The sequence below is a fragment of the Nerophis lumbriciformis genome, linkage group LG13 (assembly GCF_033978685.3).
Source record: "Nerophis lumbriciformis linkage group LG13, RoL_Nlum_v2.1, whole genome shotgun sequence".
Lineage (NCBI taxonomy): Eukaryota > Metazoa > Chordata > Actinopteri > Syngnathiformes > Syngnathidae > Nerophis > Nerophis lumbriciformis.
Window position 1 is genome coordinate 33791248 of NC_084560.2, and position 21767 is coordinate 33813014.

Below are 21767 nucleotides of genomic sequence, written 5' to 3' on the forward strand. Positions count from 1 at the left end.
CTTCCGGAAGCTTGGAACACAATAATCAGTAGTTTAATGTTTTTCTTTTTTCCATTTGTCCGTACAGGACTGACACCCAACAAGATCACCAGCTGGCTCGACCAATGCAGGTAATTTTCATCCCTACTTTGATTGACAGCTGGCCATGACGTTTTTACTGGCACTGTGTGTGTGTGTGTGTGTGTGTGTGTGTGTGTGTGTGTGTGTGTGTGTGTGTGTGTGTGTGTGTGTGTGTGTGTGTGTGTGTGTGTGTGTGTGTGTGTGTGTGTGTGTGTGTGTGTGTGTGTGTGTGTGTGCGTGTATGCGTGCACCGCAGAACCAACACACAACCTTTGCCTAGATATACAACACACTGAACACACGCAACCAACGCCCGTTGCAGAAAAAGCTGTCAAAGGCTGTGAAGGAAGGCGCAAAAAAAAAAAAAAAAAAAGCAAGTAAACAAAGGAGGAGTTTTTTTCCGCTGAGTCAACATTCTTATCACACAACTTTCCTTCGAGCATGCGAAGGAATCACTCGTTGCCCCAGCAACCTGCCGCGGGGCCAACATGGCCGCCAGCAGAAAGCGGCGCTTGCTGGAACAACACTGCGGCTGCGCGTGCTTACACAAGTGCTGGCGTGTGTTTGCGGAAGGCCAGCTTGAAGTTTGCCCCGTTGATAAGCCCGTCAGGTTTCACAACAGCCCCGCCGGCCCGACTTGTCAAGTTCCCAGTCTGTCCGGGACAACTCGTGACAGTGACCGGCACGCGACGCCACAGCCTGACAGACAGGTAAGACTGGGTTAGCTAGCCTTCGCCAGATACGGCGGCCCCCGGGGATGTCGGCTTATTACCTTGCATTAGCCCGCGCTTTCCAGGAAGTTAGCGTGCATTAGCATAGCGCCGGCAGGCAGTTTGACCAGTTATCACGCAAGGGACAGATTTGTTGTTTGACTAGCAATAAGCACGCAGTCGTTGAACGGTTATTGCATTACGAGATCGCTGCATTCCTTCACTTGGCTAAAGGAGCTGGCCAGGCTGATCGGGCTAAAGTTAAACATCATGTAGATCAGAGGTGCCCTAACTTTTTCCAAAAATCAAAGGATGCGGGGGGCATTTAGGTAGTTTTCACCTTCAAACCACTACAATATATAGTAGAATATCTGTGTGAATGCTGAAGAGCCAAAGCCGAACGGAAATGCTAACAGTTAGCACGCTGGCCAGATAGCGTTAAATAACACAAAAAAAATATAAGCAAAATGCTAAAATAGAAATGATAAAAAGCTATCATGCTAACAGTACTATGCTAACATGCCAAAAATAAATGAAATCACCCAGTCAATCAATATCCTTTATTTAAGCAGGTAAAAAGTAATTGAGATTAAAATCTCTTTTCCAAGACTGACCTGGCCAAGAGGTCAGCAAAACAAAGTTACAGAAACACATTTAAGAACTTCAAAAACAGTCACACGCCACAATTAAAACAAGAGATATCCGATAATGGCTTTTTTGCAGATATTCCGATATTGTCCAACTCTTAATTACCGATTCCGATATCAACTGATACCAATATATCCATCCATCCATTTCCTACCACTTGTCCTTTTTGGGGTCGCGGGGGCGCTGGAGCCTATCTCAGCTGCATTCGGGCAGAAGGCGGGGTACACCCTGGACAAGTCGCCACCTCATTGCAGGGCCAACACAGATAGACAGACAACATTCACACTCACATTCACACACTAGGGCCAATTTTTTAGTGTTGCCAATCAACCTATCCCTACAGTTGTGGAATTAACACATTATTATGCCTAATTTTGTTGTGATGCCCTGCTGGATGCATTAAACAATGTAACAAGGTTTTCCAAAATAAATCAACTCAAGTTATGGAAAAAAATGCCAACATGGCACTGCCATATTTATTATTGAAGTCACAAAGTGCATTATTTTTTTTAACATGCCTCAAAACAGCAGCTTGGAATTTGGGACATGCTCTCTCTGAGAGGAGTTAGCGGGGGGTGTATATTGTAGCGTCCCAGAAGAGTTAGTGCTGCAAGGGGTTCTGGGTATTTGTTCTGTTGTGTTTATGTTGTGTTACAGTGCGGATGTTCTCCCGAAATGTTTTTGTCATTCTTGTTTGGTGTGGGTTCACAGTGTGGCGCATATTTGTAACAGTAGCCGTAGATATTATGTGACTGGGCCGGCACGCAAAGGAAGTGCCTTTAAGGTTTATTGGCGCTCTGTACTTTTCCCTACGTTTAAAAAGTCATACATTTTACTTTTTCAAACCGATACCGATTATTTTGAAACAGATACCGATAATTTCCGATATTACATTTTAAAGCATTTATTGGCCGATAATATCGTCAGTCCGATATTATCGGACATCCCTAATTAAAACAATTAATTACTTGCATGTATAAACATAAAAACACGTGACAATGTATAAAATGTTTCAGTAAAACAACTTAAAAATAAATACAATAAAAATAAAGGGGTCAACTCAGGTAACCTCAGATCCTCTTCTGAGTTATTCATGGAGCAGCAAATATAAAAGCTTTTTTTCCCAGGATTTGTGTTGGCTCTCGGAACAAACATGCTAAGTATGCCCTGCGACCTTAAGCTGTCGCGACTGGAGTCTCTCCACATAAAAGAACATAAATTATGGGGCTCCAGACCAAGAAGGTGTTTACATATAAAAAACAACCATCGAGAAATCTACCAAATTGTATGACACTGAAGTGTATACCTGTTAAATTAGCTAAAAAAAACTTAGCACGTTAACGTTAGAATGCTAACTTTAACCTGTGTCAAGTACCAAAATATATTACTCTGAGGTGTGTAATTTGTTTAAAATGCTAGCCTGCCAGCATGAGCATGCATCAGGTACCTACAGAATTTGCTGAAAATTTACACGCTGGCCAGAAAGCGTCAAGTAACAAAATGAGCTAAAAATAAAATCTAGCATGCTTACTGTACTATGCTAACATGCCAACAATAGCATGCTTACAATTAGCATTAGTGAAATGCCAAAATGTATGACACTGAGGTGTATACCTGCTAAATTAACTGAAACAAGCTGGCATGCTAAAATGCTAAATGTAACCTGTGTCAAAAAGCAACATATATTACTCTGAGGTGTGTAATAATTACCATGAATTGATTTAAGTGGACCCCGACTTAAACAAGTTGAAGAACTTATTGGGGTGTTACCATTTAGTGGTCAATTGTACGGAATATGTACTGTACTGTGCAATCTACTAATAAAAGTCTCAATCAATCAATCAATCAAATTTGTTTAAAATGCTAGCTTACTAACATTAGCATGCACCAGGTACCAAAACTGAAGTGGATATCTCAAAAATTAGCTTAAAAGCCAGCATACTATTTGGTTAGCATGCTAAGATGTATTATACATCAAGTAACAAAATATTTGACGCTGAGCTGTATACCTGCAAAATGAGCAAAGAAGCCTATATCAGAATGCTAACGATTGTGTAAAGTTAGCCACGGGCCACACTTGGGACACCCCTGACGTGGATGATGTCAAGAAACAGGTTTTATTTCATATGTTTTATTCCAGGACTCCGCTGGCTGTCTCCCTGGATGACCAGAGTGCGTCTCCCAGCAAAGGTAACGTGCGTTACTTCTCGCTAAAGCCCAGTGACGGCATTTAAAACGAGGTGTTTCTGGCCACAGCAGGAGTGCTGAGGAACGGCTGCAGCTTCGAAGATGACCTCTCCCTGGGAGCTGAAGGTCTGTAATGACTTTTCAAAATCAAATAACTCTCAGTCAGGAGGGGCCTGTCGAGCGCGAGGAAGCTAGCTAAACATAAATCACTTTGGCTGAGAGGTGTGTTTAATGATTAAACAAAATCAATAGTGAACTTCTTGACCGGGCGGCATCTGGACCAGTAGTTCTTAACCTTGTTGGAGGTACCGAACCCCACCAGTTTCATAAGCGCGTTCACCAAACCATTCTTTAGTGGAAAAAAATAATAATAGTAATTTTCAAATTGAAGGCAAAGTTATGTTTTTTTTACTGGTGCACAAAATGAACCATGCATGAACATCACCTTGTTCAAAGAACAAAACCCACAAAGTGCATGAACTCACAAGAAATGACACACCTGCAAATCAGTGTGACTTCTGCTGTTGCCTTTGAGAGAACAGTTCAGATATGCGTGGCTTCACCTTGGCAAGTGCCACTCTCATGTCATTTTAAATGATAAAATAAAATTATTTATTTATTTTCACAGCAAAGTCTGTTCCTTTTCTTTGTTTTCCACCCAGACATACAATACTAGTACACAGCTCATGAAAAATAATATTTTTTATTATTGTCATTGTAAGTGGGCCAAAACACTTATATTATAAAATAATCTCATGGAAATGACAGCTGTCATTTGATTATAATAATAAAACATTTAATTTGTTGTTTAGTCAGGTTTGGGACAGTTGTGCTCACATGTGCTCCACTGAATGCTCAAAGAGTTTTTGCGTTTGCTCAAGCATATGGAAAATTAGAGGGAACATTGTTTGAGGGTATCTATAAAACGCCGATAGGGAGAAGTTTTTATTTACACAATGAGTTGGGTGTGTCTTGACCTCCGCGGCGTAGGCTCCGCCGAACCCTTGAAGCCGACTCACCGAACCCCTAGGGTTCGATCGAACCCAGGTTAAGAACCACTGATCTAGACGCTGTGATGTAACTGACCAGACGCCATCTTTGATACAACTTTGATTGGGTTAAAAAGTAGCTCAAAAAGCTAGAAGTGGATTTTCATCTAACTTTCAGGACATTTCCAAAACGTTGGTACATTTTGGGGCTGATCTGGATCATTTCTGCTACGTTCCCTTTTGTTTTAAAGGCAAATGCTAATGATGCTAATCGTTAGTATGGTGCATGCTAACCAAAAATTCCAAGGAAAGGATTGTCCTTGCCATGCATGAATTAGCATTTGGACATGAATAGGATGCTAACAAGGTAGCATTTATCAAGGTGGCAATTAGGACCAACAATGCCAAGCCAGTTCTTCAGTATTCTGACATCATGCCATGCATGACTTGCATGAAGACATGAGTAAAATAGATGTGAAGTGAATTATATTTATATAGCGCTTTTCTCTAGTGACTCAAAGCGCTTTACGTAGTGAAACCATATCTAAGTTACATTTAAACCAGTGTGGGTGGCACTGGGAGCAGGTGGGTAAAGTGTCTTGCCCAAGGACACAACAGCAGTGACTAGGATGGCGGAAGCGGGGATCGAACCTGCAACCCTCTAGTTGCTGGCACAGCCGCTCTACCAACCGAGCTATACCGCCACACATGTTAGACTGTTAGAATGCTAACAGTTATATATATATACTGTGTATATATATATATATATATATATATATATATATGTGTGTGTGTGTATATATATATGTATATATATATATATATATATATATATATATATATACACATATACACACACACACAAAAGATTATAAGCTGTAGAATTTGCATGCACGTTGCGCGGCCCATTAATCATTCTGTCCGATTATTATATTTTCATGATTGTGAGAAGCCATAATCGATATCAAAATCATTATTCCAGTAATTGTCAAGTCCATATGTTGACATATTAATGTTCACGCAGCCAGATGAGTGTTTTTACCGTATTGCGGAGGCGTGCTGCGCGATGGAAAGGTAGCTAAAGTCGCAGAGATCAGACTCACCAAGCCTTACTTACCTTTCTGTTCCTGCCAGTTCATTTTGTTGGGACTTGGCCTGGGCGTCACAACGTGAAGTATTCTGTGTGCTAGCATGTGTCCTGACCTCAGACACCAGGACCGTACCGTTTGGTACCTTCCCCATTCAGACCAGTCCTCTCATGGCTAAATGGGGACCCTACGGTGGGTCTGGGTTGGTTTTCTCTTCATCCCTCACTTAAAGTGTGAGTGAAGAATGATACAGTATTATTTAGTCCTGGATGGTACCACTCCTTAATGCTTCAGTCACACGCAGGGTTCTCACAGGAATGATTTTGGTGGTCTGAATAGTAAAGAGGAGCGACCTTCATATGTTGTTAAGATTCAGTGTTTTATTGTTCATAGTAAATATTTTAAATTCCACATTCTTTATTGTAATGTCCAAAACCAGTGAAGTTGGCATGTTGTGTAAATGGTAAATAAAAGCAGAATACAATGATTTGCAAATCCTTTTCAACTTATATTAAATTGAATAGACTGCAAAGACAAGATATTTAATGTTTGAACTGAGAAACTTAATTTTTTTTGCAAATAATCATTAACCTAGAATTTAATGGCAGCAACACATTGCAAAAAAGTTGACAACAGTTTAACAACACTCCGTAAACGTTTGGGAACTGAGGAGACCAATTTTTGAAGCTTTTCAGGTGGAATTCTTTCCCATTTTTGCTTGATGTACAGCTTAAGTTGTTTAACAGTCCGGGGTCTCCGTTGTCGTATTTTAGGGTTCATGTTGTGCCACACATTTTCAATGGGAGACATGTCTGGACTACAGGCAGGCCAGTCTAGTACCCACACTCTTTTACTATGATGCAATGCTGTTGTAACACGTGGCGTGGCATTGTCTTGCTGAAATAAGCAGGGGCGTCCATGATAACGTTGCTTGGATGGCAACATATGTTGCTCAAAAACCTGAATGTACCTTTCAGCATTAATGGTGCCATTCACAGATGTGTAAGTTACCTATGCCTTGGGCACTGATACACCCCCATACATCACAGACGCTGGCCTTTGAACTTTGCGCCTATAACAATCTGGATGGTTCTTTTCCTCTTTGACATGACGTCCACAGTTTATAAATGGCTTTCGCTTTGCATAGTAGAGTTTTACCTTGCACTTACAGATGTAGCGACCAACTGTAGTTACTGACAGTGGTTTTCTGAAGTGTTCCTGAGCCCTTGCTGTGATATCCTTACACACTGATGTCGTTTTGTGATGGAGTACTGCCTGAGTGATCGAAGGTCACGAGTATTCAATGTTGGTTTTCGGCTTTGCCGTGATTTCTCCAGATTCTCTGAATCTTTTGATGATATTACGGACCCTACATTCCTTGCAATAGCTCGTTGAGAAATGTTGTTCTTAAACAATTTGCTCAGGCAATGGAATGAGGCAAATGTCCACAAAAACGCAGAAATACGCGTCTATAAACATTCATTTTCGGGTCAAAATATCACTTTTGCATTTTTTTAGTGAAACATTTAGCATGTAAGGACGGGAGTGGATGGAGTGTCAAAAGATGAAGGTAATTGTTTTATTGACATTCAGACTTTGTTTTCTTCTCAGCAGTATCTATACATCCCTTGCTTCTCAGCTCAACAACATTGGAAATGTGTCCCGTGAAAACCCGTCAGACAATAACAAAAGATGATTGGATGAGTTTTAGTTCTAGAGTATTAGTAGAAGGTATGTTTTTGACGTGAGGGATTGTAAACACAGGAAGAGTATTACTCGAGGGGGTGTGGCTACAGGATAGAGTTGCCAAACGGGAAAGGTTTTCTGAGTTCTTTGCATGCATGTTATAGAATTTGACATGACATAATCATGTTAGTAAATGATCTAGTAAACAAGTATGTGGTACATTACATTGGACTGCCACAGGAAGTTGGAAGATGAAAATACATCTGAAGGTAAAAATGTAGTGTAGAAATGCACCGAATTGTAGGAAAGGTTTTTTTTATTTTTTTTTATTTTCCAAATGTAATTTTAGGGCATGTGTGCCAATAGAAATGGTTCTATTTTTTCGTCACTTTTTTTCTTAAAGGGTTCTCAGATGCCTGAAAAATACAACCTTACCTCCTGTAAGCAGGATAACATGAAACCTTTTTTAATCCAAATTTAGGCCAAACACAACTTTTGTGAATGTGCGAGGAAGGCACAAACTGGAGAGGATCCTGCAGACCGCGGAGGAGTCCACATTAAATTTGATGCATGTTTAGTACTAAAACCAATTCATGCGAAATCAATTGTTCAAACGTTTATTTGTTTTGTTGCAAACATACTTCATCTTGACCTGGGATTGAACCCAGTACCACTGTCTTACAAATTCACAAAACGGACTACAATAATGTGCTTATGTAGCGGTCTGCGTTGTGTTTGATCGTCCTTCTGCTCTCGGCTGCTCCAGACAGTAGCGCCGGCATGAGAAGCGAGTATGCTAACCACTAGGCTAAAAGCCCCAGCTGCTAAACCAGCAGCCAGCACATTATTTGAAGTTGTCAGGTAGTGAGGTTTACTAACTGGTGCAGCCACACTGGCTGGACCCCGTTACATTTATATATGCTTATTGTTGCTTGAGGTTTTTTTCAGGTCTCAAACTGAGCACCCCATAAGAGCATTGTTTTGGAGTTAGTTCCTTTTCTTGTTCTTAGACGAGCAGGAAGGTGCTAGGTATATGTTTGCTTTAAAATTTCATTTGAAGCGCCCCGTCGTTCATTAATTGACATTCAAATTCATTTTAGCTCGGGGGCCACATGGAGGAAAATCTATAGGTAAAGTCATGGCATGATAACTTAGATAAAGACAACTTCAGATTGTTTTATTTGTTTAAACATACTTAGGAGGTGTCTGTTACTACATTATATATATATACTTGCAGTGTGTATATTGTACATATTACATATTGTTATGAAGTTGTCTGTTACTACATTATATACATCTTGCAGTTTGTATATAAAACGTTGATGGATGGTTTTGAAGGCTACAACGATGATTCCTATTAGCCGCATATTTCAAGCATTTTTTATCATCTTTAAAATCCTAATAAAAAAAAAAAAGTGTGTTCTTGTCTCTCATAATGACTGTAAACAATAGTGCAGTAAGATCATCGCGCAGGCCAAATAAAACCGGTTCAAGGGCCCGATCTGGCCCGCGGGCTGTATGTTTGACACTCCGGTTCGACGTGCTCTTTCTTATGCATAGCGGGGGGCCACCACGGATGGCGGGGCCCTGTGCATAGTGAGTGATCTGCGAAGGCTTTGGCTTTGTTTTTGGAAGTCCTTCCAGAGTTTGTTCTGTCTAATCTGGCCCATGTGGACAGTGATGAACAGCAGGAAGATGAGCACAAATGTTGACTCAGAGCATCAAGTTTTTCCGCCCACCGCGTGCACGTTGACTCAACTTCTGTCTTTTACGCGACGCGGCACAGAAGTCTACTCCCTCTTGAAAGCATCGCTCACCCGCCTAAGGTCGTCTTGTTTTTGACTTTGTCACTGCGCACATGTGCTGATGAGTGCAGTACACTTCAATGAGTGTACTGTGTACACCAGATCTGGGAAAATTATGGCCCTGTAAGATTTTCAATTCGGCCCGCCGGACGTTTCCAAATAGTTATTTAAACCTTTAACATCGAAACTGTAGACGCCATTATGATGTGCAGTGCTGTTTTCAAATTACCTTAAGTCTTAAACAATACAAAAGTATTTCAATGGTTGGAATCTCGGCTTTTGAGTGACATACGAGTTATTACGGTCATTGGGTCACAGCAGCTCAGATAAGTCACCAAGCAGTGTAGGCGGGATTTGTTTCGAGCACAGCCAACCTAAAACGCGGGTGTCAGGGACAGAACTTTTTTTTACAACAATGTAAACACTGTTGCCGTGTTTGTTGCATTTTTGTTGAGTTTTGCTTAATTGTAAAATATGTTGATGGAGGAGTTGGTCTGAATAGTAAAGAGGAGCGACCTTCATATGTTGTTAATATTCAGTGTTTTATTGTTCATAGTAAATATTTTAAATTCCACATTCTTTATTGTAATGTACAAAGCCCAAAACCAGTGAAGTTGGCATGTTGTGTAAATGGTAAATAAAAGCAGAATACAATGATTTGCAAATCCTTTTCAATTTATATTAAATTGAATAGACTGCAAAGACAAGATATTTAATGTTTGAACTGAGAAACTTAATTTTTTTTTGCAAATAATCATTAACCTAGAATTTAATGGCAGCAACACATTGCAAAAAAGTTGGCACAGGGGCATTTTTACCACTGCGTTACATGGCCTTTCCTTTTAACAACACTCAGTAAATGTTTGGGAACTGAGGAGACCAATTTTTGAAGCTTTTCAGGTGGAATTCTTTCCCATTTTTGCTTGATGTACAGCTTAAGTTGTTTAACAGTCCGGGGTCTCCGTTGTCGTATTTTAGGGTTCATGTTGTGCCACACATTTTCAATGGGAGACATGTCTGGACTACAGGCAGGCCAGTCTAGTACCCACACTCTTTTACTATGATGCAACACTGTTGTAACATGTGGCGTGGCATTGTCTTGCTGAAATAAGCAGGGGCGTCCATGATAACGTTGCTTGGATGGCAACATATGTTGCTCCAAAACCTGAATGTACCTTTCAGCATTAATGGTGCCATTCACAGATGTGTAAGTTACCTATGCCTTGGGCACTGATACACCCCCATACATCACAGACGCTGGCCTTTGAACTTTGCGCCTATAACAATCTGGATGGTTCTTTTCCTCTTTGACATGACGTCCACAGTTTATAAATGGCTTTCGCTTTTCATAGTAGAGTTTTACCTTGCACTTACAGATGTAGCGACCAACTGTAGTTACTGACAGTGGTTTTCTGAAGTGTTCCTGAGCCCTTGCTGTGATATCCTTACACACTGATGTCGTTTTGTGATGGAGTACTGCCTGAGGGATCGAAGGTCACGAGTATTCAATGTTGGTTTTCGGCCTTGCCGTGATTTCTCCAGATTCTCTGAATCTTTTGATGATATTACGGACCCTACATTCCTTGCAATAGCTCGTTGAGAAATGTTGTTCTTAAACAATTTTCTCAGGCAGTTGTTTACAATGTGGTGACCCTCACCCCATCCTTGTTTGTGAATGACTGAGCATTTCATGGAAGCTGCTTTTATAGCCAATCATGGCACCCACCTGTTCCCAATTAGCCTGTTCACCTGTACAATGTTCCAAATAAGAGTTTGATGATCATCCCTCAACTTTCCCAGTCTTTTTTGCCACTTATGACAGCTTTTTTGAAACATGTTGCAGGCATCAAATTCCAAATGAGCTAATACTTGCAAAAAATAACAAAATGTACAAGTTCGAACGTTAAGTATCTTGTCTTTGCAGTCCATTCAATTGAATATAGGTTCAAAAGGATTTGCAAATCATTGTATTTAGTTTTTATTTACCATTTACACAACGTGCCAATTTTACTGATTGTGGGTTTTGTACATTCTGGGTATCTGATTCAGTAAAAAATGTAAACTTCCATTCCGATTTTTGAGGTTGTCTGTGATAAAAATGTTAGCATTTTATCAGACGTTATTGTGAATTTTTGTATTAGTGTTCCTCAAAAAAGGGAATTGAGCGCACATACTGTACAGCATATTTTTACAGGTATATACATACATTTATTTGTATTTTATACACACCGGCCCCGAGGCACATTTTTTAAATTTCAATGTGGCCCCCGAGTCAAAATAATTGCCCCGATCTGGTGTACACTGTGTACTAGTTCCCGATTGAGGGAAAGTTGCAGTGTCGTGCTTTCCAAAATCCACTACTCTCACCACATCGCACTTCATAATTGGCGGCGTCAACGACCACACTGTCAGAATGCGTGTACTCAGGATGTGTACACTGAGTACTTAAAGGGGATCTGTACTTTTTGGGGAATTTTGCCTATTGTTCACAATCATTATGAGATACATGACGATGGATGTTTGGGGTTTTTTTCATTCTAAATATGAAATAAATGCGATCAAAAGTCTGCTTACAATGGAGCCTATAGGGGCTGTTCAATTCCGCCTATAAAGCCCTTAAAGAAACATCCAAACACCTCAATTAGGGTTTTTTATACATGATGTAAGTATATATGTAATGTAGTAACATTCATAATAACAGGTAATATATACATGATGTAAGTATATATGTAATGTACTAACATTCATTATAACATGTAATATATACATAATGTAAGTATATATGTAATGTAGTAACATTCATAATACCATGTAATATATACATGACGTAAGTATATATGTAATGTAGTAACATTCATTATAACATGTAATATATACATGATGTAAGTACATATGTAATATAGTAACATTCATAATAACAGGTAATATATACATGATGTAAGTATATATGTAATGTACTAACATTCATTATAACATGTAATATATACATAATGTAAGTATATATGTAATGTAGTAACATTCATAATACCATGTAATATATACATGACGTAAGTATATATGTAATGTAGTAACATTCATTATAACATGTAATATATACATGATGTAAGTATATATGTAGTATAGTAACATTCATAATAACAGGTAATATATACATGATGTAAGTATATATGTAATGTACTAACATTCATTATAACATGTAATATATACATAATGTAAGTATATATGTAATGTAGTAACATTCATAATACCATGTAATATGTACATGATGTAAGTATATATGTAATGTAGTAACATTCATTATAACATGTAATATATACATGATGTAAGTATATATGTAATGTAGTAACATTCATAATACCATGTAATATGTACATGATGTAAGTATATATGTAATGTAGTAACATTCATTATAACATGTAATATATACATGATGTAAGTATATATGTAAAGTATTGAAGAGCACATTTATAATAAAGTCATATTTACATAAACATACACGGCGCAATAATTTCAAAACGAATCATGATCTTCACTTTAAAAAAAACAAACATCAATGATTATTAATCACTGCAGACTTCATGAGACCCAACAAACATAATAAAACATCACTTAATGTACAATGTCTGCTGTCATCAGGATGCCGACTGGTGGAATCTTGTTATATTCCCGATTAGATGAAGAATGACTCATAGTCCTCGTGAAGAAAAGGGGGTGGAACCAAGCGTCTTTTCGTGTCGTTCATGCCCCTAAATTGGCTGTCAAAGTTGACAAGCTTGTCGGAATACATCTTCATCCTTCTACTGCCCAGTTATTTGGTTAGAAAAAGAATGCATTTAGCATTCAACACCACAAATGTGATACATCATCTGATTTGCGACAATCCTAGCAAAGTCTACACCTAATAATATAAGCTTCATAAAAACTATTGTTTACTTTAGTTACTTGCTGAAAAAACATTTCAGTTCTATAATCTATTGTCAAAGCAATCACATTATAAACATCCCAATGACACTGCAAACTTGTGTTCTTGGTGATCTGCATCAATTTAGTAACGTGTCATAAAAGAATCAAAATGCATTTCTTTCAATATGCATCATAACAAAACAGTAATATTTAAAAAATGGATAGATGTTGATAGTCCATCTCATACTGACTGGTATACACACAATACATACTGACTGGTACACACACACATAATACATACTGACTGGTATACACATATAATACATATTGACTGGTATACACACACAATACATACTGACTGGTACACACACATAATAAATACTGACTGGTACTAACACATAATACATACTGACTGGTATACACACATAATAAATACTGACTGCTGTACACACATAATAAATACTCATACATAATAAATACTGACTGGTATACAAGTTATGGAGATGATATCGGTAGAAAAAACTGCATTTAGTTGAGATAATAATGAGTCATATCTTGGAATATGCGATCCATTATTTAAATTTGTTTTAACTATTAAATGAACCTAAAATATTACTTATTTTATCCTTGTGGTAAATATTGGACACAGTGTTGTCAGACTTATGAGATGCGATGCCAGTGTAAGCCACTGTGACACTATTGTTCATTTTTTAAATGTTTTTATTTTATTTTTTAGAAATGGCTGTGATGATAATGTAAATGAGGATTTTTTTAATCACTGTTATGTTGGAATTTTTATTAATATTGATACTGTAGTTGATATTATTCATTTTTGTTTGACTACTTTTGGATTGTTTTGTGTGTCCTCTCAATTGCTCTGTTGATTGCTATTCTGAATGTTGCTGGGCCGTGCTTGGTTTTGGAATTGTATTATTATTGTATTTATGTGTATTATTTTGTTGGTCTGATTAATTTAAAAAAATATTTTTTTAAATATCTGATCGGGTTCTAGAAATCGGATCGAGGGCCAAAAATGTTGATCGGGACATCCCTAATTTGGAGCGCAACATCCGGGTACTGACAGTGCACTCTACATCGTTACGTACTTCTCCGTGTGAACGCACTTACCTGCTCAAAAGACCAAGGGTGAAAGTCAATGAAACGCAGCATTTGTGTGGAAGCTCTTGGCGCGACTCAGTGGAAGTGGATGAGTTCATAGTTGTGGTCACAGATGCGTGCTAAGGCTTTGTGTGTGTCAAGTCCAGAGTTGTTGAAATGAAAACAAAGGTGAGCGTGAAGCTGCCTGCACAAAGGCAACAGATGACTTTACAGATAATAGACATGTAAGGGGCTCAGTCTACTTCCTGACACACGCGGGATGCTAACATGATGCCTAGGAGGATTACCACGGTCATAATGCATGAATAGGATGGCAAGTCAATTAGTGAAGTTGAGATATGGACCAGGTGCTTTAGCATAAGAGGTTGTGTGTGTGTGTGTGTGTGTGTGTGTGTGCGTGTGTGTGTGTGTGTGTGTGTGTGTGTGTGTGTGTGTGTGTGTGTGTGTGTGTGTGTGTGTGTGTGTGTGTGTGTGTGTGTGTGTGTGTGTGTGTGTGTGTAATTGGCGCTCGCAAGAGAACACGCTGCATTCAAGGAGAAAAGAAGGATTTCGGCTGAGTGAGACGAGCCTCGACAGGCTGGAAAAGAAAACTCATGACATTCTGCATCTTTTAAGACGGAGCCTTTTATCCTTTCTATACATCAGGAAAAAAGATTATGCCCGCCCCACTAATTAAAGGCCTACTGAAATGCGATTTTCTTCTTTAAACGGGGATAGCAGGTCCATTCTATGTGTCATACTTGATCATTTTGCGATATTGCCATATTTTTGCTGAAAGGATTTAGTAGAGAACATCGACGATAAAGTTCGCAACTTTTGGTCGCTGATAAAAAAGCCTTGCCTCTACCGGAAGTAGCAGACGAGTAGCGTGACGTCACAGGTTGTGGAGCTCCTCACATCCGCACATTGTTTACAATCATGGCCACCAGCAGCGAGAGCGATTCGGACCGAGAAAGCGACGATTTCCCCATTAATTTGAGCGAGGATGAAAGATTTGTGGATGAGGAAAGTGAGAGTGAAGGACTAGAGGGCAGTGGGAGCGATTCAGATAGGGAAGATGCTGTGGGAGGCGGGTGGGACCTGATATTCAGCTGGGAATGACTAAAACAGTAAATAAACACTAGACGTATGTATACTCTATGAGCCACAACACAACCAGGCTTATATTTAATATGCCACAAATTAATACCGCATAACAAACACCTCCCCCCTCCCGTCCATATAACCCGCCAATACAACTCAAACACCTGCACAACACACTCAATCCCACAGCCCAAAGTACCGTTCACCTCGTTCATACAGCACATATATTTCCCCAAAGTTACGTACGTGAGACTTTTTGAGACTTTTATTAGTAGGTTGCAAAGTGAAGTACATATTCCGTACAATTGACCACTAAATGGTAACACCCAAATAAGTTTTTCAACTTGTTTAAGTCGGGGTCCACTTAAATTGATTCATGATACAGATATATACTATCATGGGGGGGCGGCGTGGCGAAGTTGGTAGAGTGGCCGTGCCAGCAATCGGACGGTTGCTGGTTACTGGGGTTCAATCCCCACCTTCTACCATCCTAGTCACATCTGTTGTGTCCTTGGGCAAGACACTTCACCCTTGCTCCTGATGGCTGCTGGTTAGCGCCTTGCATGGCAGCTCCCGCCATCAGTGTGTGAATGTGTGTGTGAATGGGTGAATGTGGAAATACTGTCAAAGCGCTTTGAGTACCTTGAAGGTAGAAAAGCGCTATACAAGTATAACCCATTTATCATTTATTTATTTATTTATCATATATACTATCATAATACAGTCATCACACAAGATAATCATCAGGGTGTATACATTGAATTATTTACCTGACATGCACATAGCGGCACGCATGTACGGGCAAGCGATCAAATGTTTGGAAGCGTACTTACGGTACTGTGTCTGCGTATTCAACTCAAAGTCCTCCTGGTAAGAGTCTCTGTTGTCCCAGTTCTCCACAGGCCAATGGTAAAGATTGACTGTCATCTTTCGGGAATGTAAACAATGAAACACCGGCCGTGTTTGTGTTGCTAAAGTCTCCTACAGCTTTCTTCTTTGCTGTCTCCATTGTTCATTGAATAAATTGCAAAAGATTCACCAACACAGATGTCCAGAATACTGTGGAATTTTGCGATGAAACAGACGACTTAATAGCTGGCCATCATGCTGTCTCAAAATGTCCTCCACAATCCGCGACGTCACGTGCTGACGTAATCATACCGAGACGTTTTCAGCAGGATATGTCATGCAAAATTTAAATTTGCACTTTAGTAAACTAACCCGGCCGTATTGGCATGTGTTGCAATGTTAAGATTTCATCATTGATGTATAAACTATCAGACTGCGTGATCAATAGTAGTGGGTTTCAGTAGGCCTTTAAGACATAGTGGTGTAATGATTATAAATATATATATCGGTATTTCATGGATGTCAACCGATATACTGTACTTGCTCATACTTCCCAGCTAAACCTGTTGATTATTTCAAGCAGTGCTGCCACCTAGCTGAAGGCCTAAGTATTGTTCAAGAATGAAAAAAGGCACTAATACTTGAAGACCCTTTCCTTTGACACCTCACACCCTCCCAACACCTTATCATGCCCGCCCCACTATATATGAAGTACTGGTCTAATGATTATAAACAAACGTCAATGTTGGTGTGTAAATACAAAAGCATACTTTTTTATGAATTCAAGAACCGGGTCAAAGTCTATGGACTACTTGTCCTCCTTATAGGTTGTCACTTATTAAAAAAATGAGAACCTGAAGATCTCTTGTGATCTCACCTTAGTACATCATGAGTTTGGAATGAGATTAATAATCTGTCCAGGAAATGAACGCTTTGTTTACCACACCATGACGGTGAAAGGTATTGTTTTGGTTTCCAATCAGTTACCAAGCAGGATTTAAAAATACTCACTTTCAGTAACAAAGGGACATATTTTCTCCTTTTGAAGAGAATTCTCTTTTCAAGGTACTCTTACTGTTTGGACTCGTTTCCTGCTACTTTTGCAGTACAGTGCGCACTTACACGCTTCCTGTAACGTCCGTGTTGACCTGTGTCTCCGCAGCCGACCATCTTCAATCCGGCAACAAGAAGACTGGATCCTGGTGAGTCTGCTTCTTCTCAATGCCATAAAACCAGCCTCTCGCTTGCTCACATGCCACCACACTCCTCCCTTCAGCGCTGGTCTCGCCGCCAACCAGAAGAGGAGTCAGTTCAAGGAAAAAGGAAGAAGTATGAACTCCACTGGGTCCGGGAAGAGCAGCACCGTGTCTAGGTGGGTACTCGTTTGGCGCTGATTCTGGTCTGTCAGTTTGTCAAAGTGCTGCCACCTGCTGGTGTGGAGTTGATGTTCGCTGTGGTTTTGGTGCTGTGTTCAAGTGCAGCCTTTTGGACTGGGATTTCTCTGTGTTGTATGTTTACCTTAAGAATCCATCCATCCATCCATTTTCTACCGCTTATTCCCTTTGGGGTCGTGGGGGGCGCTGGAGCCTATCTCAGCTACAATCGGGCGGAAGGCGGGGTACACCCTGGACAAGTCGCCACCTCATCGCAGGGCCAACACAGATAGACAGACAACATTCACACTCACATCCACACACTAGGGCCAATTTAGTGTTGCCAATCAACTTATCCCCAGGTGCATGTCTTTGGAAGTGGCTATAATATGAATTTGGGACATTTTCAAGCATATTAGCTAAGTTAATTACACATGTCAATATTGCAGTAGTATAATTAATGACATGTAAATACTACAGTAGTGTAATTAATGACACATGTCAATACTACAGTAGTATTGGCTACTAAGTGAGAGCAAATCTATCAGTTTAGTATTGTGGCCACTGATTGGCTCAGCCTCAGGCAGCATTACTATATTGAGTAAAACCAGTGTCAAGGTGACTGTAGGCCTTTTTTCTTTTGGTTCCGAGAACCTTTAATTTCAGGAACCATGTGTTCCTGTGGAAGTGTGTGGTTTGTGTTTACACCACATTTCACAGGTCAGGTAGTTAATACAAATCAGGCTGATGACGTATGGAGCAGTGGTTTACGATATTTCTACACTGATATCATGTAAATAAACAGACAATTCTAGGTCACAGTTATTTTACTAAAATGTAAGTAGATGAAATACAAAGCAATAATATACAAAATGATATGGTTTAAAAAATAAAGTGTACTGAATTGTTCATAAAAAGTCAGACTTTTGTCCGCACAGTCAGAAATACAGTAAATGATGAATTCATGAGGGTCAGGTGATTCCTTTTGGTCCATTTAAGCTGTAAATAACAATGTATAAATAGTAAATGTCAGTGTTTATCTGTAAATAACAATATATAAAAAATGAATGTCAGTTTTTATCTGTAAATAACTATAAATAAATAATGAATGTCAGTGTTTATCTGTAAATAACAATATATAATAATAAATATCAGTGTTTATCTGTAAATAACAATATATAAATGACAAATGTTTTTGTGTATCTGTAAATAACAATATATAAATGACAAATGTTTTTGTGTTTATCTGTAAATAACAATATATAAATAATAAATGTCAATGACAACACAACCACATCTGCTTTAGCGTTAGCTTGTTAGCATTAGCATTCTGTTCACTCTGGTTGAGGCTAACAACTACACAAATGGAGTGTCACTGACTACTTTTACAACATGTAATAAAGTAAATACCGTATTTTTGGGACTATAAGTCGCAGTTTTTTTTCATAGTTTGGCCGGGGGTGAGACTTATGTGTGAAATTATTAACTCATTACTGTAAAATATCAAATAATATTATTTAGCTCATTCACGTAAGAGACTAGACGTATAAGATTTCATGGGATTTAGCGATTAGGAGTGACAGATTGTTTGGTAAATGTATAGCATGTTCTATATGTTATAGTTATTTGAATGACTCTTACCATAATATGTTACGTTAACATACCAGGCACGTTTTCAGTTGGTTATTTATGTCTCATATAACGTACACTTATTACCTGTTGTTCACTATTCTTTATTTATTTTAAATTGCCTTTCAAATGTCTATTCTTGGTGTTGGCTTTTATCAAATACATTTCCCCAAAAAATGCGACTTATATATGTTTTTTCCCTTCTTTATTATGCATTTTTGGCCGATGCGACTTATACTCCGGAGCGACTTATACTCCGAAAAATACGGTAGTTAATATTTGATGTCATTCCACACGTGTGCTGCCTCCTTCATTTCACATTTATCCAACAAAGTCGGAGTAGTAAGCAGCTGAGGTCGTTGTTTCCAGTCCGCCTTCATAATCCTACTTAAATATGTTTAAAAGAGTCTGTCCACTTCTAGTAGCTTCGCGGATGGAAATTAAGTTTTCAAAGATGATAAACAACAATAAACTACATATAGTTTAAAGACTGAGTAAAAACACTGCAATATAGTTCCACTGATCAGCATTCTTTTTTTGAAACTTTTATTAGTAGATTGCACAATACAGTACATATTCTGTACAATTGACCACTAAATGGTAACACCCGAATAAGTTTTTCAACTTGTTTAAGTCGGGGGTCACGTTAATCAATTCATGGTACAAATATATACTATCAGCATAATACAGTCATCACACAAGTTAATCATCAGAGTATATACATTTAATTATTTACATTATTTACAATCCGGGGGGTGGGATGCGGAGGGGGTTGGGGCAGGGGGTGGGGGGGTTGGGTTGCTATCAGCATACTTCAGTCATCAACAATTATATCATCTGAGAAATGGACATTGTAACAGAGTAGGTCTCACTTCGTAGGATATGTACAGCGAGCGGGGAACATAGTGAGCTCAGAAAGCATAAGAACAAGTATATACATTTGATTATTTACATTTGATTATTTACAATCCGTGGAGGTGGGATGTGGTGGGGGGATGGGGTTAGGCTAGGGTTGTAGCTGCCTGGAGGTGCTCTTTTAGTGCGGTTTTGAAGGAGGATAGAGATGCACTTTCTTTTACACCTGTTGGGAGTGCATTCCATATTGATGTGGCATAGAAGGAGAATGAGTTAAGACCTTTGTTAGATCGGAATCTGGGTTTGACATGGTTTGTGGAGCTCCCCGTAGTGTTGGGGTTGTGGCGGTCATTTACGTTATGGAAGTAGTTTGACATGTACTTCGGTATCAGGGAGGTGTAGCAAATTTTATAGACAAGGCTCAGTGCAAGTTGTTTTACTCTGTCCTCCACCCTGAGCCAGCCCACTTTGGAGAAGTGGGTTGGAGTGAGGTGTGATCTGGGGTGGAGGTCTAGAAGTAACCTGACTAGCTTGTTCTGGGATGTTTGGAGTCTTGATTTGAGGGTTTTGGAGGTGCTGGGGTACCAGGAGGTGCATGCGTAGTCGAAAAAAAGGTTGAATGAGAGTTCCCGCTAGAATCTTCATGGTGCTTTTGTTGACCAGAGAGTAAATTCTGTAGAGAAATCTTGTTAGTTGGTTGACCTTTTTGATTACCTTGGTTGTCATTTTATCACAGGAAAGATTAGCCTCTAGAATGGAACCTAGGTAGATGACCTCATCTTTCCTGGTGATCACAATGTCACCCACTTTAATAGTGAAGTCACTGACTATCTTAAGGTTGATTTGGGACCCAAATAGGATGGATTCCGTTTTACCTAAGTGTATGGATAGCTTATTGTCAGCGAGCCAGGTGCAAATTCTACAGAGTTCGGCACTGAGGATTTTTTCCACCTGTGATTTGTCCTTGCCGGATAACAGCAGGGCCGAGTCATCCACAAACAGAAACAATTCACAGTCGCATGCTGATGACATGTCGTTTATGTATATTAGGAACAGTAAAGGCCCTAATATACTGCCTTGGGGGACTCCACAGCTTACTGTGAGGGGGTGGGGGGGAGGGTGCCGTTCACCTCTACCACCTGTTTCCTCCCCTCCAAGTAAGATTGCATCCAGCTCGATGAGGTTTATCAAATCCGATTGCTTTAAACTTATCCAACAGTATAGCGTGATTTATGGTGTCAAAGGCCTTCTGAAGGTCCAACATGACCATGCCGCAGTATTTTCCCGCGTCCACCTCATGTTTGATGTGGTCGGTCAGATAAAGAAGGCATGTGTCAGTGGAGTGGTTAGTTCTGAAGCCGGATTGGAATTTGTACATGAGTTTTTTTAGAGGCAAGGTATCTATCAACCTGTTCATAAACTATTTTTTTCATTACTTTCGAAATGGAATTGAGAATAGAAACAGGTCGGTATTTACCAGGTTCTAATTTGCTTCCTTTTTTAAAAAGGGGAGTTAGTCTTGCTATCTTGAAATCTTTTGGTACTTGGCCTTGTTTAATTGAGAGGTTTATTATTTCTGTGATGATTGGGGAAATGGTGGTAGCAGAGTCCCTGAGGAATCTGGAAGGGATATTCTCAGGGCCAGTGGCCTTGTTTTCAGCACAAAGATGCCCCACAAAAGTTCCTTTTGTTCTTCTTTCTTTCCGTCGTCAAGTTTGTTGTAATAAAAAACACACAAGAAATAAACAAGTCGTATAGTATTGTGTAAATGGCGGCGCTGTAA

General features: G+C 39.4%; 1 protein-coding gene across 1 annotated transcript in view; it reads left to right on the forward strand.

The window, feature by feature from the left end:
- The first annotated feature begins 365 nt into the window (after positions 1-365).
- Positions 366-21767, forward strand: part of LOC133613433 (protein ITPRID2-like) — a 50145-nt gene continuing 28743 nt past the window's right edge. Inside the window, exons 1-5 of the mRNA XM_061970971.2 lie at positions 366-770; positions 3559-3608; positions 3675-3731; positions 17290-17329; positions 17404-17499. Coding sequence (XP_061826955.2) covers positions 502-770; positions 3559-3608; positions 3675-3731; positions 17290-17329; positions 17404-17499 — 512 coding nt within the window. The 5' untranslated portion in view covers positions 366-501. The remainder of the gene's footprint in view (positions 771-3558; positions 3609-3674; positions 3732-17289; positions 17330-17403; positions 17500-21767) is intronic.